An 18,214-nucleotide genomic window follows, 5' to 3' on the forward strand; every position below is an offset into this window, starting at 1 on the left:
CATGCGCATCTGATCTCTGCTTGGAGTGGCGGAGATCAGGTGTGCACCATCAATTTATCCCAACTGAAAAGCGTCTTTTCGGTCTTTTTGAGCAGACGTACTTTTCTGAAAGGGTGCAGGTGCTAGTCTAGTAATTACATGCAGTTTAACTTTTTTTTCTCCTCTGCACAGACGTTTTGCAGCAGCAAAGCACCCAATTGATGGGACATCTACATGCTACAAGCTGCATGGTGGAAATAATTGGATTGATTTTATAAATTCCATGTAGTAATATCCTAAGAATATACCTATTGCATTCCCATCAACGGTGATGCTTTGAGATACGAGTTAAACTGGTGTCTATCATCCACTCTCTTGTTACGTGTCAAGAAGTAAACTTGTCCAACTAAAGTCGTTGAATTTAGTTGGGGGAGGGGGGGGGGGGTTCTCAGTTCAATATTATTCCTGCAATTAAATGGCTACATCATTTTAAAAATCTAATTACATGTACATTCAACTTCACAATTATGACTGGAATTTCACGGCATGGTTCAATTGACACAATTCCTATTTTTTGCTCTCAAGTGGCACAATTCGGATATGCATGGCAGCGTGAATCGAAAAAAACCCGCATAGATATCACAAGATATCTTTGGAATGCCTTCTGTTGGCTCCTTGTCACGTCATCTACAAAATAACGTCTTGCATATTAAACAGTCACACTTTCTCTTGACACAAGTGATTTCTTTTTTCCAATGCGCCTGGAGAAGTGTTTCACACGAGTGACACCACGCCTACTAGTCTCAAATGATTACCTTGTTAAAGCAACGCCACCCGATGGCAAAAGTAAGAAATACAATGCATACAAGCCCATGCTGAATGTGGCCTGTTACACTTTTTTAAAAAATGACAAAATGCCACAAGGATGTCTGCTGTAGCTGCTCTTCATGGTCAGCCATGGGTTCATGGCAATGCTGGAAGGGAAGTGGCTTCCAAGCTATTTGTACTGTCTGACCTTTAAGATGATGAAGCGCAGGGAGAATGACCCTGGCCGGATTGTTCAAAGAGCATCCTCTACATGGTTGGGTCCAGAGGCTGGCAGCATGCTGCGGGATTGATCCACCCCTTCGTCAAAGGCCAAATACAGGAAGCTTTGCCAGATGAGAAGGCCATGCATCCTCTCCTTTTGAAGCGCTCTCCAAATCTGCCACGCTATCCTTGCATGGATAAATACTGTATGTCAATCGCCTAGTCAGTGAAGATGGACGAGCGAACACTGGCAACTGTTGAAGATGCTAACGTAGACTGTGGACACAGGACATATACTTGGCATGCTCCCTCTGCTTTTGCTTCTTGCACCTCTTGCTCGGGAGTTTCCTGTGCTCCAGCCCTGTTGCGCAGGATTAAATCTACTCATTTAGAGCTCACATTGCGACCACAGATGTCAGCTTTGAGATTGAAATGAGCTCCCCCTCTGTAAAGGAGCTGGCTTGAAAAATGAAACTTCAGAGAGAAACTAAACACAAACGCAAAGTCCTTTCAGTTGCCTAAGTGTACCCCAAGTGGGACTTAACACTCTGTGTGTGTGTGTGGGGGGGGGGGGGGGGGGGGGGGGGGGGGTGCGTGCGTGGTTGTAAGGACTTAACATGTATACAGTATTATATTTGCTCGCTAAACTAGTAGGGCTGGTCAATTTATTGAAATTGAACCGTAATTTCAATTTTGGCTGCTCAGAATCTTAAAAACATTTTAATCAAAGAAAAGCGATTCATGTGTCAATCGACGCGATGGGTTTGCAAGTTGTGAAAATACCCTGCATGCACCTTGCTGTTTGTGCAGCATGTGAATCTGCTCCCCCTGGCATGTTTTAAGCTGTCTAATGACCAGTTGTAGTTTACTGGAAAACTAAACACACAAAAGAAAAGCTTACACTTATTGTATTTTTAAATACAAGACATGCTTTGTAAAACAAAAAAAAAAAAAACACAGTGCTAATGCTACATTGAATGTAAAATCCCATTGACATGCTACTGGTAAATTAGCATCAAATTCAACGAGTGATTATCCTTCAAATAACAAATATTCATAGTCAAACTCTGTCGAAACATATCCAGACAAGCAGTGTAACGATAATGAAACACACATATTCTTCCCAATCAGTGAAACACGACTGCTAATAATGGAGCAGTACCAGCCAATTCTGGACCAAGTCTGAAAAGACGTTTAAAAACGTCTTTGGGGGTGAATGAGTTAAACACAAGTTTCTTCTACTCTTCTTATGTCTTTTTAAGTGTGTACTCCATACATGCATGGCACCACACTGCTCCTAAGAGGCCGATGTGCAAACAACCAGTATTTATTTTTTTATTTATTGTTTTTCTTTGCTATTATTTTGGTATTTTCTCATTTTTCATTATTTATTTATTTTGTGGTTGTTTTGAAAGTTATATTTCAAGTTAAGATGTTGAAGGACTCAAGGAATTTTTCTTGTCTCATTAACTCACATTTCCACATGCGATGGCAGGAAATGCGAGGTCCCAGGTTACCACAGCCAGTCCCAAGACTTGTGAAAATAAAAATAGAATAACAAAATAGACAATATGAATATGGTGAAGACACAAGGGAGATGCTTATTCACGGTTTGAATTTGTACATAAATACAATGCAGCAATTAAAGGTGTGGATACGGCAGAATGAAAAGGCAAGACACTTGAATTTCACATGATATTCACAAGGTCATCTTGTACTGAACAAAAAAAGAAGTGTTCTCAACAGTTCCACTTGCAGGGATGACATTTTTCATCCACGTTCTTCTGAAAAGTTTTCATGATGAGCACAAACTGAAACCAGGAAACAAAGTCTTCGTCACAAAAACATCTCAAATCTATGTATGCATACGCAACACTATAGAATCGTGATTTCCTTTACAGTTTCTCGGGGGTTTGTTGAATAAAGTAGACGAATCTTTTCATCAGGCATTTACTCCTAAATAAAGCAAGATGATAATGGTCGTCCTAGACGCTTTTTCATCTCCTCTAATTACTGCCCAAAAGCACTGATGAAAGGATATCATTACGTTGCAAAGCTGGAGAGCCACTTTGAGGGTGTAAACACATTCTATACGCAGTTCGGTAAGAAATTAAAAAGCAGCCCGGCTTGTGATCGGGGGGGGGGGTTCCCTGTAACTGTACTACGGTGCTATTCCTCACAAGTGTGTGCGTTTTTGATGAAAAGCGGTGCTTCAGCCACTGGATGAGCTAGCCGTGATTGTGTGGGTCAGTGACGTCAAAATGACATCATCACGCAGCGCTTGATGGGGTAATGATATGATTTGAGTTAGTCTTAAGAGTACAGACTCCCTGAGACTGTCGTGCTTTTTCTTGTGCATTAAATTGCAACATTAGCTACGTAGGCTATACACATAAGTGGTATTTTCATCAGAAGGCTCCGTAAAAGCCATGTCTGCTAAATGCAAAGAACTACCAAAATGGGATCATCATTGTGCTTGAGTTCAGATGAGCTCTGTCTTGCTTTTTATAAAAAGTAACAACATGGCTAATGCTCGGCCTAACTGACATGAATCGACTTCACTTTGCATCTAATTGTAAAGCTGATGTTCAAACCCGCTGTTTTGGTTTTTTGAAGTGGTGTTCTGCACTGGCTGTTGGTACCTCAACATCATTCTCCATTCGGTCTCAAAAGTCTTCTCATCCCAACTTTGGCTGTAATCTTCTTTTTCCATCGCTGCGTTCACGTATTCACCACCTATTATTGCCCGTGTCTGATTCTCCACATTCATGTGGAGCAAAAAAAAAAAAGAAAAATGCTAATTAAGTTTAATGAAACAGCTACAGTATCTACTGTATATCAAATGGCCAGAAAATACAATAGGTGCATATGCGTTTCATTTCATCCAAGCCCCTCATTGCTTCACGTCTCAAAAGAAATTCATCAGAGGGTCTCAAAGGCTTTTAGAATAAAACCCTCCTGTCTTGACCTAATGCTGGCACGCTTCCCCGCCATTGGTTGTTACTGCATGTGATAGAAATGGAGACATCTATTAGGCCTGGATTATTGCTTGCTACAAAGGAGGCTGACATTCTGAAATGAAGCATCCCCTTGTGGTCTAAACCTTCATATCTCGTCTCATGATACGCATTCTGAAGCAGGGGTCCCTAACTTGCTCCAGAACGATACTGGTCCCGCTTATTCACTTGCCCAGAAATGGCTGTCATTGTGCAGCATTTTCAGGTCATTCATGTTTGTGTAAAAGGAGGTGATCATCCTCTCTATTCTATCATACTTCCTCACTTCCAAAGTTCCCTTGTGAAAACTTGGGTGCGACTTCATCTGATCTCACTACTTTACCTCAGTGTGGCTCAGAAAGAGCCGCTTCGAATGTTCTTGTTTATTAAAAGTGAATTTGGCCACACGGCCGATGGGCTCCCCTTAGCCCTTTAAGCCCAGTTGCTTTTCGTTTGCTGTCTGGGTGCCAGAGAGCAAAGGGGGGTACATGGTCACCTTCTCCATGGGTAATTGCTTCCGTTCACTTGGTGCTCGCAGTCCTCTGATCATACAGCAGACAGAAATAAACTCTTAGACGTTTATTGTTTGGCACTAATGAGGCTCTTTCTTGGGTAGGGGAATCTTTTTAAAGTATATAGAGGTCAGTGGAGAGACACTCATTTCCCAGATGCACACGCCGTGTTGCTATTTAGATGTGCATTAATGCTGACCACTGCAGCTCGGAATGCATTAGCAGCCGAAATGTGTGTCGAGCAATATGTTCTGGAGTTGCTGTCACCCGTACAATTAGGCAAACCTAATGCTAATATGAATATCGAGAATAACAATATCAATAAAGTTGATGCTGCAAGTCAGGGTTTGAGTGTTTAAATGTAATACAAATGTTTGTGTGTGTCTATATCGAGGCGGGGCACCTTTTAAAGTAGGACAGTCGAAATTGATGGCCAACTCTGAAAACTGACCTACTTAGAGGCGCAGACAAACTAGTTTCCTCAGCATGCGTGCTGAGCCAAGTTGCTCTGCAAGAAATGCAACGAAAGCACACCTTTTTGGACTTTAATGGAAGCATACATTTCCTTCTCATCTCTTTAGCCAGTGGATGACAAATGCAAATTTTGTAGTTCAGGTTAAGTTTCCTCAAAACAGTGGCCCCTTGGAAATCACAACATGCTATTTTAGCTATATTGCAGTAGTACCTCAGTTGACAAACGATTCAGTTTTTGAATGAAATTTTCAGGCAGCGGTGAATTCATGAACAGTCTTGGCATGGTCCTGGATTTGTCTAGCTTTATTTTGAAACACCCAAAGATGCTTAAAGAGACATGCAAGGGACGGCAAAGTGGTCCCTTTGTCCTGTAGAACAATATCGCTAGCTAGCACATGCAATTACGCCTCCATTCAGCCATTATGAACACACCCCAAATGGAGTCGCGGAATGTATTACGTTCTTGAACCCGACGATCCAATTTAGGTTGTTTTTGTGATGCTGAAGACTGTTACCTAATTTCCGTTCGTATAAAATTTATCGAAACGTGGATGCAAAACTTCTTACGACATAAGTAAAAGTACATTTGTTTCGGGTGACGCCTCTGATCAAGCGTGCCAGCATTTAAAAGGTTCTGTTCCTAAAATGGCTTTAGGCCAATCGTTCCATCACCTGATGCTTTTACAGTCTTCGTTTTAGCAGTATTAGACACCAGGATGTATTTTCTCTCATCAGTGTCCTATGGTCTTGGAAAGTTCAAGGCATTAACCATATTAAACAGGGGATTAATTCTCGGGGCTCTCGATCTGTAGTAATTGCCCACGGAAATACTGATCAAAGGTATCAAACTGTGCTGTGGATGTCTGCTTCTCTGCACTGCTGAAAGATGGGATTTTAGACGCCGGGGCATTGCACACCCAACAGTTCAGTGCAGACGCTTGCTGCGGTCTGCCTGCTGATTGGACAGGTGAGGGTTTGATTGAGGGGTTTTTTTGTTTTATAAAGCAGAATTGGCTGGTACTGCTCCATTCACAGCAGTCGCGTTTCACTGATTTGGAAGAATATGTGTGTTTCATTATCGTTACACTGCTTGTCTGGATATGTTTCGACATTGTTTGACTATGAATAGTTGTTATTTGAAGGATAATCACTCGTTGAATTTGATCTAATTTACCAGTAGCATGTCAATGGAATTTTACATTGAATGTAGCATTAGCACTGTGGGTTTTTTTTGTGTTTGTTTTATAAAGCATGTCTTTCATTTAAAACCATGGCACAAGTGTTCCCCTTTTTGAGCCTACTGACGATTGTTTACTTGATTTAACACAGAGATTATTCATCCCGGAGCTACTTGGGATGAAATAAACATGGCCAAATTGCACGACATTTTAGACGGTCGCGCTAGGGGCCCGACGATGATGAAGTTGGTAAAAGGCTGTGAAAGTCACCTCCCCTGCCAAACCCGCGGTGCGAGGCCAAGCTCCAGCTAATAAGTGTGAGCAAGTGCAGTCGTAGCTTCAGCCAGCGGCCCCACAACACCTATTATTACCAATCCTATCAGACAACCATGCGTTTCCATTTACAGGCTACTGTTTAAGCTGTAGGGAGGTGGTTCATTGTGAGCGTGATGACACCTCTCTCCTTGTGTCTGTCAGGGCTGACACTCTTTAATAGTCTTGTGGAGGTCATCCTCATGTCATGTGCGGATGGGAGGTGCGGGGGGGAGACACAACACATGAAGACAATTGGTGCTATTTTGTGCCTGTTATTGTCGGTGTAGTGTGAAAAATAGGATTGCTGTGCACGGGATTGTACTGCGACGGCAGGTCCAGAAGTTTAGTGAATGCTTAGGGGAGTGACTAAGATGATGTGTGCTGAACCAAGGATAGAACAAAAAAAAACATGTGTGTTTTTTTTGTGTGTTTGTGTGTGCGGATTCTGTAGTTTACACCGCAGCAAAGCATCTCATTGTTCTTTTAAACTCATCCAGTCATGTGTAGAAGGGCCCGGCTGGTGGTATCTGTGTTCATGTGGCTCTGGCCTGACCCAAGTGGATATAATGGTGCAGTAGAAAATGTCCTGTCAGTTGATGGAGGAGCTGCCTGTAGCAGCGGGAAGGAGTGTGGCGACAGGGGCCATGTGCGCTAACCTCTCCCCCTGTCACTTTTTCTGTCTCGTTCCATCCCCCTCTCCTTTCATTTCCACCTTTTTTTCTCTTTCACGTTGCCCTCAGATACACTCCCTCCCCCCACCCACCCACTCACCCCCTTTTCCTCAGACTGCGTTCCCTCCTCCCACAACACCCTGTGACAAATTACTCCTGGCGGTTGATTTGTTGGTTGTCAAAAGTGCTCCGTGCGCTGGCATGAAGGTGGGGTGAGCAGGAGAAGAATCTTCCTCCTGTTCCTGCCTGTCGTCATCAGCGTTCCCTCAGCCCCTTCGTCCGCACATCCACACCCCCCCCTTCCCAGCCCCCCTCCCCACCTAAAAAATGTGCACTCCGCTCTCACCACTACAGCTCAGTTTGCAGATGCCTCGGTGGAAAATGACGTGCGGTCTCTTAAGGTCTCATTAGAATAGCTGTTGTCCTTGTTTAATCAGCTCACTCCACGTTCACTTCACAATCCTTCTTTCGACAAAGCCGTTCCGATATATTGTCGCAACAGAGGAGAGGCTTTTGTTTATCGCCACGGGTGGGGGGGAGGATGAGCAGAAAGGGGAAATATTTGTCAAAGAACTGTCAATGAAGTTATGACATACAAAACGACAGTTAGTGGGGGGGGGGGGGGCAATGCAAAGATCCGATGGAAAATCCTCAGATGAACACCCTCAGATGTTAATGAGTATAAAATAGACAAAACCAGGTAGAAATTTCATCGGAGGACGTACCATTGTCACCATGCATGTGTGCGCCTGCTGCACCCCTCAGTGGCTCAAACAAATACCTTTTTCTGTGAAATATTTTTGTTTTCATTTCTTAAATCAACTTTTACAAAAATACAGGAACACTGTTAGATATGAAATGGGATAAAGCAATGCTACTACTTCTACTCGAACTACTCCGACTACTACTTCTAATACTACTACAGTAATAATAAAAATAATAATAACAATAACACAAGTGTATTAACCATTTGCATTGTATGGTTTCATGTCTTCTTTACTGCCTCGTTGATCAATTATAATCTATGATGCGTGGCACCAACCGGAAATAATGTGCATGAATGAAAATTGAATGCAAGTTTATTCTAGCTTAAATTTATTTATTTTTTTAAAGTGCGTTAGGAATTTTGAGTGTAAATTTATTTTGTTAATTATATCAATTAAATGTTGTCTTCAGTGTTGCCGGCGAGACACACACGCACATGTTTTATTAGTGTGTATTTATATATATATATATATATGTAAATTAATATGATGTATTTTGAGGGTAAAAATAATATTTTTTACCAAGAGAAGAAATTGCCCTAAATATTAAATAAAGACTCGTATACTCATAGAGTGCTTTATTTACACCATACGGTACCCTAAATGTTTTACAAAATCCGACTTTTTTCTTTGCAAATATATGTTATTACGTGAAAGAACAGTGGCTATTAATATGAAGCGGCCAATGTACGTACACATTTGTTTTATTGGCTAATTTTAGCTTTTGTGGGTTTTAATCAGGTGGGAGTTTGTTTGTTTTTTTAAAGTCAGGAAATTACGTTACGTATCGATTTAAAAACTGTCATGATGGTCATGCCACAACACCATCATGTTTTTACAGCTTTTTTAATAAATGGCACAAGGCATGTCAGGAAGTCAAGCCACCTGCTTCTTTGTGCTACACTACGGAATGAATGCGAGTCGACTTTGTTCATCAACCAGACTTCACGTGGCGCTATTAAACATATTTTGTGTCGCGTTATACAATTGGAGGAGGAAGCATTTCCCAGAATGCTTTGCCTTGAGTTACAATTATCACATTTCTCTGTGTGATCGTACCTCTTTAATGTGTCATTTTGTACAGGCGCGGTGAAATTGTTCAAGTGGTGTCAGTTTGCGTTGTTCTGCTTTTGCTGCTGGTGAATCTGGCACCTTGACTTAAAATGTTCAGGTTATTCATGACACTCTGGACTTTTGCAGCTTTCGGGAAGTATGTGTTTGGAACCATTTCTGAGAGTAGCAAAGACTTGTTAAACTACCAGCATTTAACGCTTGCTGTGGCGTGCCAGATGTGACCCGCAGCTGGGAGTTTGACACCTCACTGAATGGGATTGTTCAGGCTTGCAAGAAGCTGGGGTCTATCCCGGGTGACTTTGGGTAAAAGGCAGACTACACCCTGGACTGCTCACAAGGCATTCGCAGATCACGTCTACCCTGAGAAACAGCCATTCACACGGTCGCTGAGCACTAGCTAAATTTGTGCTGGCTGCCCATAATGATTTCCGAGAATTTGGTAGATTTCCGAACCGCACCATCCTTTGGTCTGTTCAAATTTGACGACGCTATAAAACAAAACTGGGCGGCCCGGTAGTCCAGTGGTTAGCACGTCGGCTTCACAGTGCAGAGGTACCGGGTTCGATTCCAGCTCCGGCCTCCCTGTGTGGAGTTTGCATGTTCTCCCCGGGCCTGCGTGGGTTTTCTCCGGGTGCTCCGGTTTCCTCCCACATTCCAAAAACATGCATGGCAGGCTGATTGGACGCTCTAAATTGTCCCTAGGTGTGAGTGTGGGCGTGGATGGTTGTTCGTCTCTGTGTGCCCTGCGATTGGCTGGCAACTGATTCAGGGTGTCCCCCACCTACTGCCCGGAGACGGCTGGGATAGACTCCAGCACCCCCCGCGACCCTAGTGAGGATCAAGCGGTTCGGAAAATGGATGGATGGATGGATATAAAACAAAACTGAGCAGCAGCATCTTGTCAAGAGTGCATTTTTTGTGGCAGCTCTCGCTGACTACAGTGTGGTAGTTAGTATACTCGCGTCCAGTCAGTGTCCAGCTATCATTTTCACACTCAGTAGATTTTGCCTCTTATTACCTCCATCTGACATCCCATGGTAATAATTTGATGGTGTTTCCCGTGGAGCATGCCAGTTAGAGCGGCGGTGTGTTGGCTGTGGAATCTCCAGCAGAGTTGGTTTGATTTCATCGTCTGGCCTTGGCCTCTTTGAAAAGAAACTCATCTCCTTTTCAGTCACTCTTGCTGCTTTATCCACTTTTCCCTTTTGTGTCGTTTCCTCCTTTGCAAAAGTAATAGAACATCGGTTTTCCTTTCAACCCCTGCTTGTATAGAAGCCAGATTGCTTTGTGTATCGCCATCGAAATAGAGAAGAGAGCATCACATTCCGCTTGTGTTCACGAGGCGCGGAGCATCGGGACTCTCGCCCATGTGTTGAAAGAGACGTTGTGCTTTAGTGCTATAAATTTGGCTCGAAAATCCTCCCGTCAATGACAACGGAGCCTGCATTAACATCAAGACGGTGTCTGCTATTGCAGTGAGAGCTCAATAACAGAAGAAAAACACACACAAAATACATGTAATGAAATTCAGCTGCTGAAACCTGGCTTCCTGAATCTCATTAAAGGAGCTTTGTGCAGTTTCCCCATCTTCTCTTTGCGGGAGAGTTTCTGGGTTTCCCCCCCTAATATCGGGGCAGATTTCATCCTCCTCCTGATTTAAAAAGGACAATGTCTTGTTCCTTTCCAAGCCTGAGCCCACTCGCCACAAAGATGTGCTCCGCGGGGCTGACTCACTGTAACGATCTACCTTGTTGTGCATTTCCCCTGAAGTTGTGACTAACTTCCTGTCCCCCTTTTCTCCCTCCCTACCATCTGCTTCTCTCTGCACAGGGTTCGGTTTCATAACTTTTGAGAGTGAAGACATCGTTGAGAAAGTCTGTGAAATTCATTTTCATGAAATCAATAATAAAATGGTAAGTCCACTCTTTTTTTATTTCCAAGTCCAGTTGGGCATTGAGGGATTAATATTTGATTTGTTCCTTTTTTATGACCCAACTATTAATAGCAGTGTGTGTGTGTGTGTGTGTGTGTGTGTGTGTGTGTGTGTGTGTGTGTGTGTGTGTGTGTGTGTGTGTGTGCGTGTGCGCGTGTGTGTGTGAGAGAGAGAGATACTGGCTCACACGCACGCACCCCCTGTGGTTCTGTGGGTTTCGGGGATGGGAAAGTAGTGGTGTGTACTGGCCACAAAGCGTGAAATTGTGTGACTGAGTTGTGCCTGTCAGGCTGAGAGACAGGACACTGGAGCCTGTCCCTCTTCCGGAATCCCAAACACACACACACACACACACACACACATTCATAGGGACACACAAACGTGAAGATGTCCAGGGATGGTGCTAGCAGAGACCGAGTTCATTAGTTGGGGATTAACGCCTTCCGCAGGCTCCTGTGGCGCTTGTTTTATTTACACTTGGAGCTTGGTCATCTCACAGCACTCAAAGCATACTTGCCCTGTCGTTAAATGATTTTAGAGTAAGCAATCCTCTGCATCATGGCTCTGAGTGCCCCTCCACCGCAGTCGAGAACATTCCGTCCCTGGACACTGGCGCAATTGTTTCCTTAGCGTGTCAATTGTATTAACCAGTTTGAGGCTCATGTCCCAAATATAAAATTTTAATTCACTGTGTCAAACGAGTGTTGTCAAAAGTCAACGACTAAGAAAAGAAATGGATAATGCCAGACTGAAACATGGGCTTGAATCATTCCCAATCCACTCTATAATGTCCGATATAGTGAGCAAGTCGGCCATTTTGTAGTGTTTGGTGAATATGGGTTATCCCTTTATATTGCGCTCAGTGTATCCGACATGTCGTTCCGGAAAAGTCGGGAACAACCGACGGTCCCTAGAAAACCCAATCCCCATTTGCGGGTATTGTTTGATTTTCATCGTGCAGCCTGAACTACCGAAGACAAATTCCTTGTATTTTCCACATACGTGCCCAATAAAGATGATTCTGATTCGAATGAGACAAATTTATGAATTGTGGTAATAACTTTAATATAGTTGGAGCAACACATCTCAATATGAATGGACATTGATCTTTATAAACTGTTTCAGTTCAACAGTGTTCAGATGTTAAGACATTCTTGTGTAGTATTTTACTTTTGTAGAATTGTCCTCAGAAATGTTACCGAACCGACTGCATTCACAGACACTCAGCTGACTGCCTGACAACACAAGTGGACTTGGTATGCTGAGACCTTGATTCTTAAACCGCCACGCTAGGATCCCCCCCCCCCCCCCCCACATACCTTCTTATGCATTCTGAGCTATCCTCTTGCATCATGTCTACAGGACGGCCGCTCCCCAGAAGAGCAACCGCGATACTTAACCACTATCCATTTGTCGACAATCTGTCTTACCGTGGACTGACGTACAGGTACATTAAGGCTTTTAGAGATAATTTTGTGACCCTTTCCAGTTTCATGCACCTTAACAATTCTTAATTTTAGGTCTTCTGACAGCTCTTTATTGTGAATCATAGTTCACATCAGGCAAGGCTTCTTTCAAATAGCAGATTCATAAATGGTCTGGGTTTTTTTTAGGACAGGGCAAATTTCACCAGCACCCCCAATCTCGTCTTATTTATTATTACTGGTTCTGTGTTCATCATTTGTGTAGTTCATTCTTGACAGATTCATTGAACTGCCATTGCTCAAGTTTCTGCCCAGCATATTTTTCCTGAAAATTTGTGTTGAAAGCATAAATTGTCTGACTTTTGTGGGTGCAATATCTTTGAGCAGCTGTGTGGATTGTGATTGACTGAAGGGAATACTTACTGCCTTTCATTGTGGCTTTTCTCAAAGTGTCCCTCCCCTTTTCCATTTCCCTCCCTGGCCTTTTCCACAACTTGACAGACTGACTGGCTGTCTGACGGACAGGACCAGTGTAGTAGAACCTTGTTCACCAGGGACCAGCCCGGGTCACACATGACCCCGGTGTGCACCCTTCTATGCTTCAGTGCTGCATCCCATTCTGTGCTCAGGCGGATATCTAAAGTGTTTTTGAAATTATTGTATAAAAGATAGTCTCTCACATCCTGTGACATTTAGTTGGAGCACACTGTTGACATTTTTATACCTCTACACTCAAGGCTTGAATATAAATGCCCAAGATTTCTTTTTTTTTTAATCTACCCTAAGATAATAAACAAAGGGGTTGCCATTTGTCCCCTACCTGTGCGGTAATGCAATATACAGGATGACAATTTTTATAGCCATTGTTTACAAACTAATATGCATGCGCTACAGTCAATTCTAAAGCCTAATGATAGTCCAAATCGCTGTCTGTTTCTGAGGAGTAATATGAATGTGACAATGACAATTATGCTGTATTAATAATGGGTAATTAGCTATAAAAATGCAGAAGGTCCATTTTCCTTTGCATTTGCCACGACAACTAATGAGAAAAGGCTTTGGAAGCATTAAAAAAAAAATGTTGCTCATGCACGCGTCAAATACGTGAACAATACCCACAACCAAACACATTGCTGGTTCATGATAGGATAACACAAAAGAAAGGATTTTCCAATATGATACAAAAGAGAGTGCGAGCGTTCCAATTAAAGCTAAAACCGCGTCTCTCTCTCTAAGTGTTGTGGTTCATATATATAAGCTCACGCCTGCCGAAACTTCCATGGCCACTGTCGGTCTATGATGCGATGCACCTTGACATGTTCTTTACACGTCACCTCCATTCAGCCTCGTAGGACATGATTGCATAAAGCTGTGAAGAACGACATCCTTGAATCCTTGTGAGTCTTTCGTGAGTCCCAGTAAGATCAGAGTATTTGGGCTCAGGGCATGTGTTCGAGAACCGCCCCCGGCCCGGGCTTTAGGCCTTTTCGGAGGCTTTTGTCACCTTTACAAGAGGTCCTCCTGATAACACCCAAGATAAATGTCCTCTCTTGTGCAGGAAATAAGCGAGGCCCTCACATCTACAAAGTGCTGACATGTGGAAATGTGTGCAAAAAGGAAAGGATGTGGAGAGTGTTGAGAGCATTTTTCAAAGGACCCTTCGGTGTTGCCTTGGTTGCAAAGAGTCGCGGCGGAGACTGCTGGTTATTCTCTTTCTTGAAGCACCGGCACATAAAGTAAAAAATGCTTCCTGTCTTCATCTTTATGAAGTACTGTACAGAAATAGACCTCATCCATCCTCCCTGTGAGTGTTATCTAAGATGGTCCTTGAATAATTGATGCCGACAGAAATTCACCCAAGTCGTGAGGGCGATGCATGTGTAGGGCAGCTCACCCTTCTCCTTCCGTGTCCTCTGGTGGGCCGCGGAAGTGCAGGAGGTCAACGCTGGCTCGGATATGAATGAGTGACCCTTTAGTGTGGCGGTCAAACACCCCGTATCACTTTTGTTTGCATGTACCACCCAAGCGATACTCTCAGGAGCGCTTCCCCTTCTGTCACTGTGGTGTCCTTATTAATCATTAAAATTAGGGCGCCGCTCAGCAAGACGCTCCCAACCTTTTCTCTGTGCCGTACTGACGTCCACTTCAGTCTTACCTCTGTGGACCAAATCTGCGTCATCTGTTGGTCTTCAGGTAGGACATAGGTGTCAAACTCAGGTCCTGGAGGGCCGCTGTCCTGCATGTTTTCCAAGTCTCCCTGTTGCAACACACCTGATTCAAATGAACAGGTTCAATGTCAGGCTTCCGCAGAGCTTGCTGATGATCTGATCATTTGAATCAGGTGTGTTGCAACAGGGAGACAGCGGCCTTCCGGGACCTGAGTTTGACATCTATGAGGTAGGATATAGCCGCTCACGCTGTTTTCTTTTAAAGTATCGTTTCAGTTTCTGTATGTGAAGTATCATCATCAAAATCCTTTAAGGGGAAATTGGAGTGGTTACAAAATCCTTAACACCACATCGACCGTGATGAAAAATCAGTGTTCGATTAAAATGGACTCAAGTTGGTGTTCGCCAAGAGGCCCTTTTTTTTTCTGATGCACAAGCTGACAACAGGAGGGAGGAATTTTGTCTTTGTCCTCAGTTTCTCACTCTGGCTTCCCGACACGACCGCCCAATTACTGGTCTGAGGAGGAGAACAAGATATTACATCTCAAAGGGTTTACCCTAATAAATATGGACTTACTTACAAATAATCTTTGACTGCTCCGCTTATTGTGGAAATTGAGATATACTTAGATTAGGTGGTTTGGGAAATACTCGATTCACAGAAATGATGAGGTTTAGACCTTAGACCTTTTGCAACTTTGCTTTAAAATTTCCCAAAAAGAATTAAAAAAAAAGAAAGGTAGCTTTCACTTACCTTAAGTAATATTTTCATTAATATCGTGCCACTGTAGAATCGTGCAATAACTCGGGAGACACAGAAGTGATTCTGTTTTATTGATTTATTTTGCAATCATAATTTCAGAGCATGTTTTATGTAAAACCTTTTAAATACTCAGAAGTTGTTGTTTTTTTTAATTAATCTCCCTGGCCAAAATATGACATATTACAAGGACTGAAAGACTATGAATTGAAAGATATAGATTTAGTCATGCTCGTGATATCATGGAACTTTAAAGCTGCTATTGTCTAGTCACGTATTGATGAGATAAACCAGGCCAAAATATATAAATCAATAACAGTTTCATCATATTTGTTTAGTTAGAGAAAAAGTCACTCATACTGTACATGTAAAATATCGTAAAGTCACAATGTCCTATGTTTTATAACGACGACAATATTTTGCATCGACCTGGCCACAAGGCAATCACCATGCGAGCATATCCACATGAATAATGTTGTCTTGATGTTTCTCCAAAGACCAAATGTATAACAGCAAAATACAATTTGATGTTTTGATCCACCGCTTGGCTGCCGTTTCTCATAGCTTCGATAAACAAAAAAAGCATTACCGATCAGAGGCCGTACAGTTTTTTTTTGTTACGCCGCTAAAGCAATCCTAAACCCACTTGTTTGCCTTAGCAAACGTAATAGCTTTTAATTAGTCGCATCTTCGGAATTCTCAATTGCCAGCTGGACTGGTTGTGCGTTTGCTTGTGAACCCTGCAAACCAATCAGTCACGCTGCCGCTGAACATTATAGATAAGAAGCATTTAAAGTACACATCGTGAATTGCGGGTGTGTGGGATGTGTGTGTGTGTGTGCGTGTGTGTGTGTGTGTGTGTGTGTGTGTGTGTGTGTGTGTGTGTGTGTGTGTGTGTGTGTGTGTGTGTGTGTGTGTGTGTGTGTGTGTCGTCGAAGCCTTCGTACATTGTAAGAATGTCTTTTGGAGCAAATTCATTCATGTTCTAGACATATTATGACTATTTAAAAAAACGAGCTCATTGTGTTGTTGAAAACGGCTTGGGAAAAAAACCCCACTAAGTACATATTTTTCGGGAGGGGGGGGGGGGGGGGGGTGGAAATGTTCAGCAGTGTTTGTACATCATGTGCCCAATGAGGGAGAAGGGACACTGTTTGGGCGAGTCAGTTCCACATGGAAGGTTGCCTTGCAAATTCTGGCCTGTAAGTAATGGGATGTTTCCACTTGAGAAAGAAAAAAAGCGCAAGGAGCGGCGATGGCAGTAAAGTCTAGCCCGCTCTATACTTGGGACATTTGAGGAGAGCTCAAACAGTGCTCAAATCTGCAACTGACGGGAAGCCATTTGATGATGGCATCACTCGAAAGTGTCTCTGTATGTGTGGCGACATTATCATCTTGGAATATGGAAGCACCACGGGGAGCGTATGGTCCTTAAAATGACCTCATATTCCTCAGCGTGTATATAAACCGCACAGAACAAACATCCGATCTTACCATTCCTTTGAGATTCTAAACACTGAAAGGCATTTATTTTGTTTTATCCAAATGTTAAACCATCTAAAAGTAGGAAATGTCAATATTAGTCTACTATGTCCCTTTGCTCAGCCATCTTAATGATCTTATCGCTTAAAGATCTGCAGCAAACGTTTTGCATCGACGATAGATTTCAAACAGTCAACCCGATCCAGGTACTCGGATGAAGCCAGTCAGTCGAACAAAAAAATGCTACTTAACGAAAAACCATCGGTGGTGGTGTTCTTTTCAAAATAAATGGTAGCAACGTCTACATTTGTCATCGTGACAAATTTCGCTTTGGATTTCAACACCTCCAAAACAAAACTAAACCAGCATCTGCCACAGCTGCCATTTATAGTAACCGTATCCATTTTGGATTTTGAAATAGCATATTGTAGCCGTGTTTCTTGTTTTGTTGCGTTTACCCGCCCCTTCTTAAAGGTATGAATAATTCTTTGCTGGATGCATGACCGATAGGGGACGTCCTCTCATGGTCAGAAATGCTCTGCTCATCCCTTAGTGTCCTTTTTTAAAATGTTTGGAGAAAAAAAAAAACAAACAACAGTTTTTCGACCATAATCCGTTCCAGAAGGCTGTTCGGAAACCGAAACCACGCTCTTTTTAAAAATAAATCTTTATTGAACACGTCTGCTCATAATGAATGCTAGACGAGGAAGCGCCACTTCCTCGTGTAAGGAAGGCGAGAGGGGTCAAGTGGCGCATTCAAGTGCGCTCAGTTTGGTCGAGAACCGATTTTCGGTCGTAATCCAAGGCATAAAAAACTCGAAAATTCGGGTCGAAAACCGATTTGGTCGAGAACAGAGATGTTCGAAAACCAAGGTTTGACTGTATATACATGTCAGAAATGTCTGATTGATTCCGGTATTCCTTTATCAATTAGCATTTCCGAAACACTCAAGTCTGTGTTTTGACGATGGTCCGATGAAATAAACGAAACACAATGAATGACAGAAGTCCTTTATTTCACCTGCCATTCTACTGATGGATCATTTCTCCACTGAAGCGAAAAGAGATCTGCTCCTCCTCCTCCACACACACACACAAACACACCCCCAACACTTGTCCCTGAAGGACAATCATTTCCAGTCCAGCTCGCCCCCACGCCTTTGCGTTTTACATACCAGGTTAATATGTATGAGAGATATACTGAAAAGGTGGAGTCTGGAGTCTTTCTCTATTCTCTTTGCCCCGTGGCAAAAACAAACGCTTTCATGATATTGATGCAATAAATGTCTAAAATATACTATTTGTTGACAAATATGTGTGCGAGAAGGCATCACACAACTATGTAAACATTTACTTCAGTGTGTAAATTGAATTGACCCGTGAGGGATCACAATCAGTGGACTTGAAAATAAAAAATGCGTTGTGGTTTAAGTAAGATTAGTACAACTATTTAAA

General features: G+C 42.7%; 1 protein-coding gene across 10 annotated transcripts in view; it reads left to right on the forward strand.

Annotated features, from left to right (window-relative positions):
- LOC147193665 (RNA-binding protein Musashi homolog 2) overlaps positions 1-18,214 on the forward strand; it is a 223,545-nt gene that overhangs the window by 146,729 nt on the left and 58,602 nt on the right. For all 10 annotated transcript variants that reach the window (XM_086131975.1, XM_086131978.1, XM_086131976.1 and 7 more), the window contains exon 8: positions 10,823-10,905. In XM_086131975.1, coding sequence (XP_085988101.1) covers positions 10,823-10,905 — 83 coding nt within the window. The remainder of the gene's footprint in view (positions 1-10,822; positions 10,906-18,214) is intronic.

The sequence above is a fragment of the Hippocampus guttulatus genome, chromosome 15 (assembly GCF_054856545.1).
Source record: "Hippocampus guttulatus isolate MCC_2025c chromosome 15, RoL_Hgut_1.0, whole genome shotgun sequence".
Taxonomy (NCBI): domain Eukaryota; kingdom Metazoa; phylum Chordata; class Actinopteri; order Syngnathiformes; family Syngnathidae; genus Hippocampus; species Hippocampus guttulatus.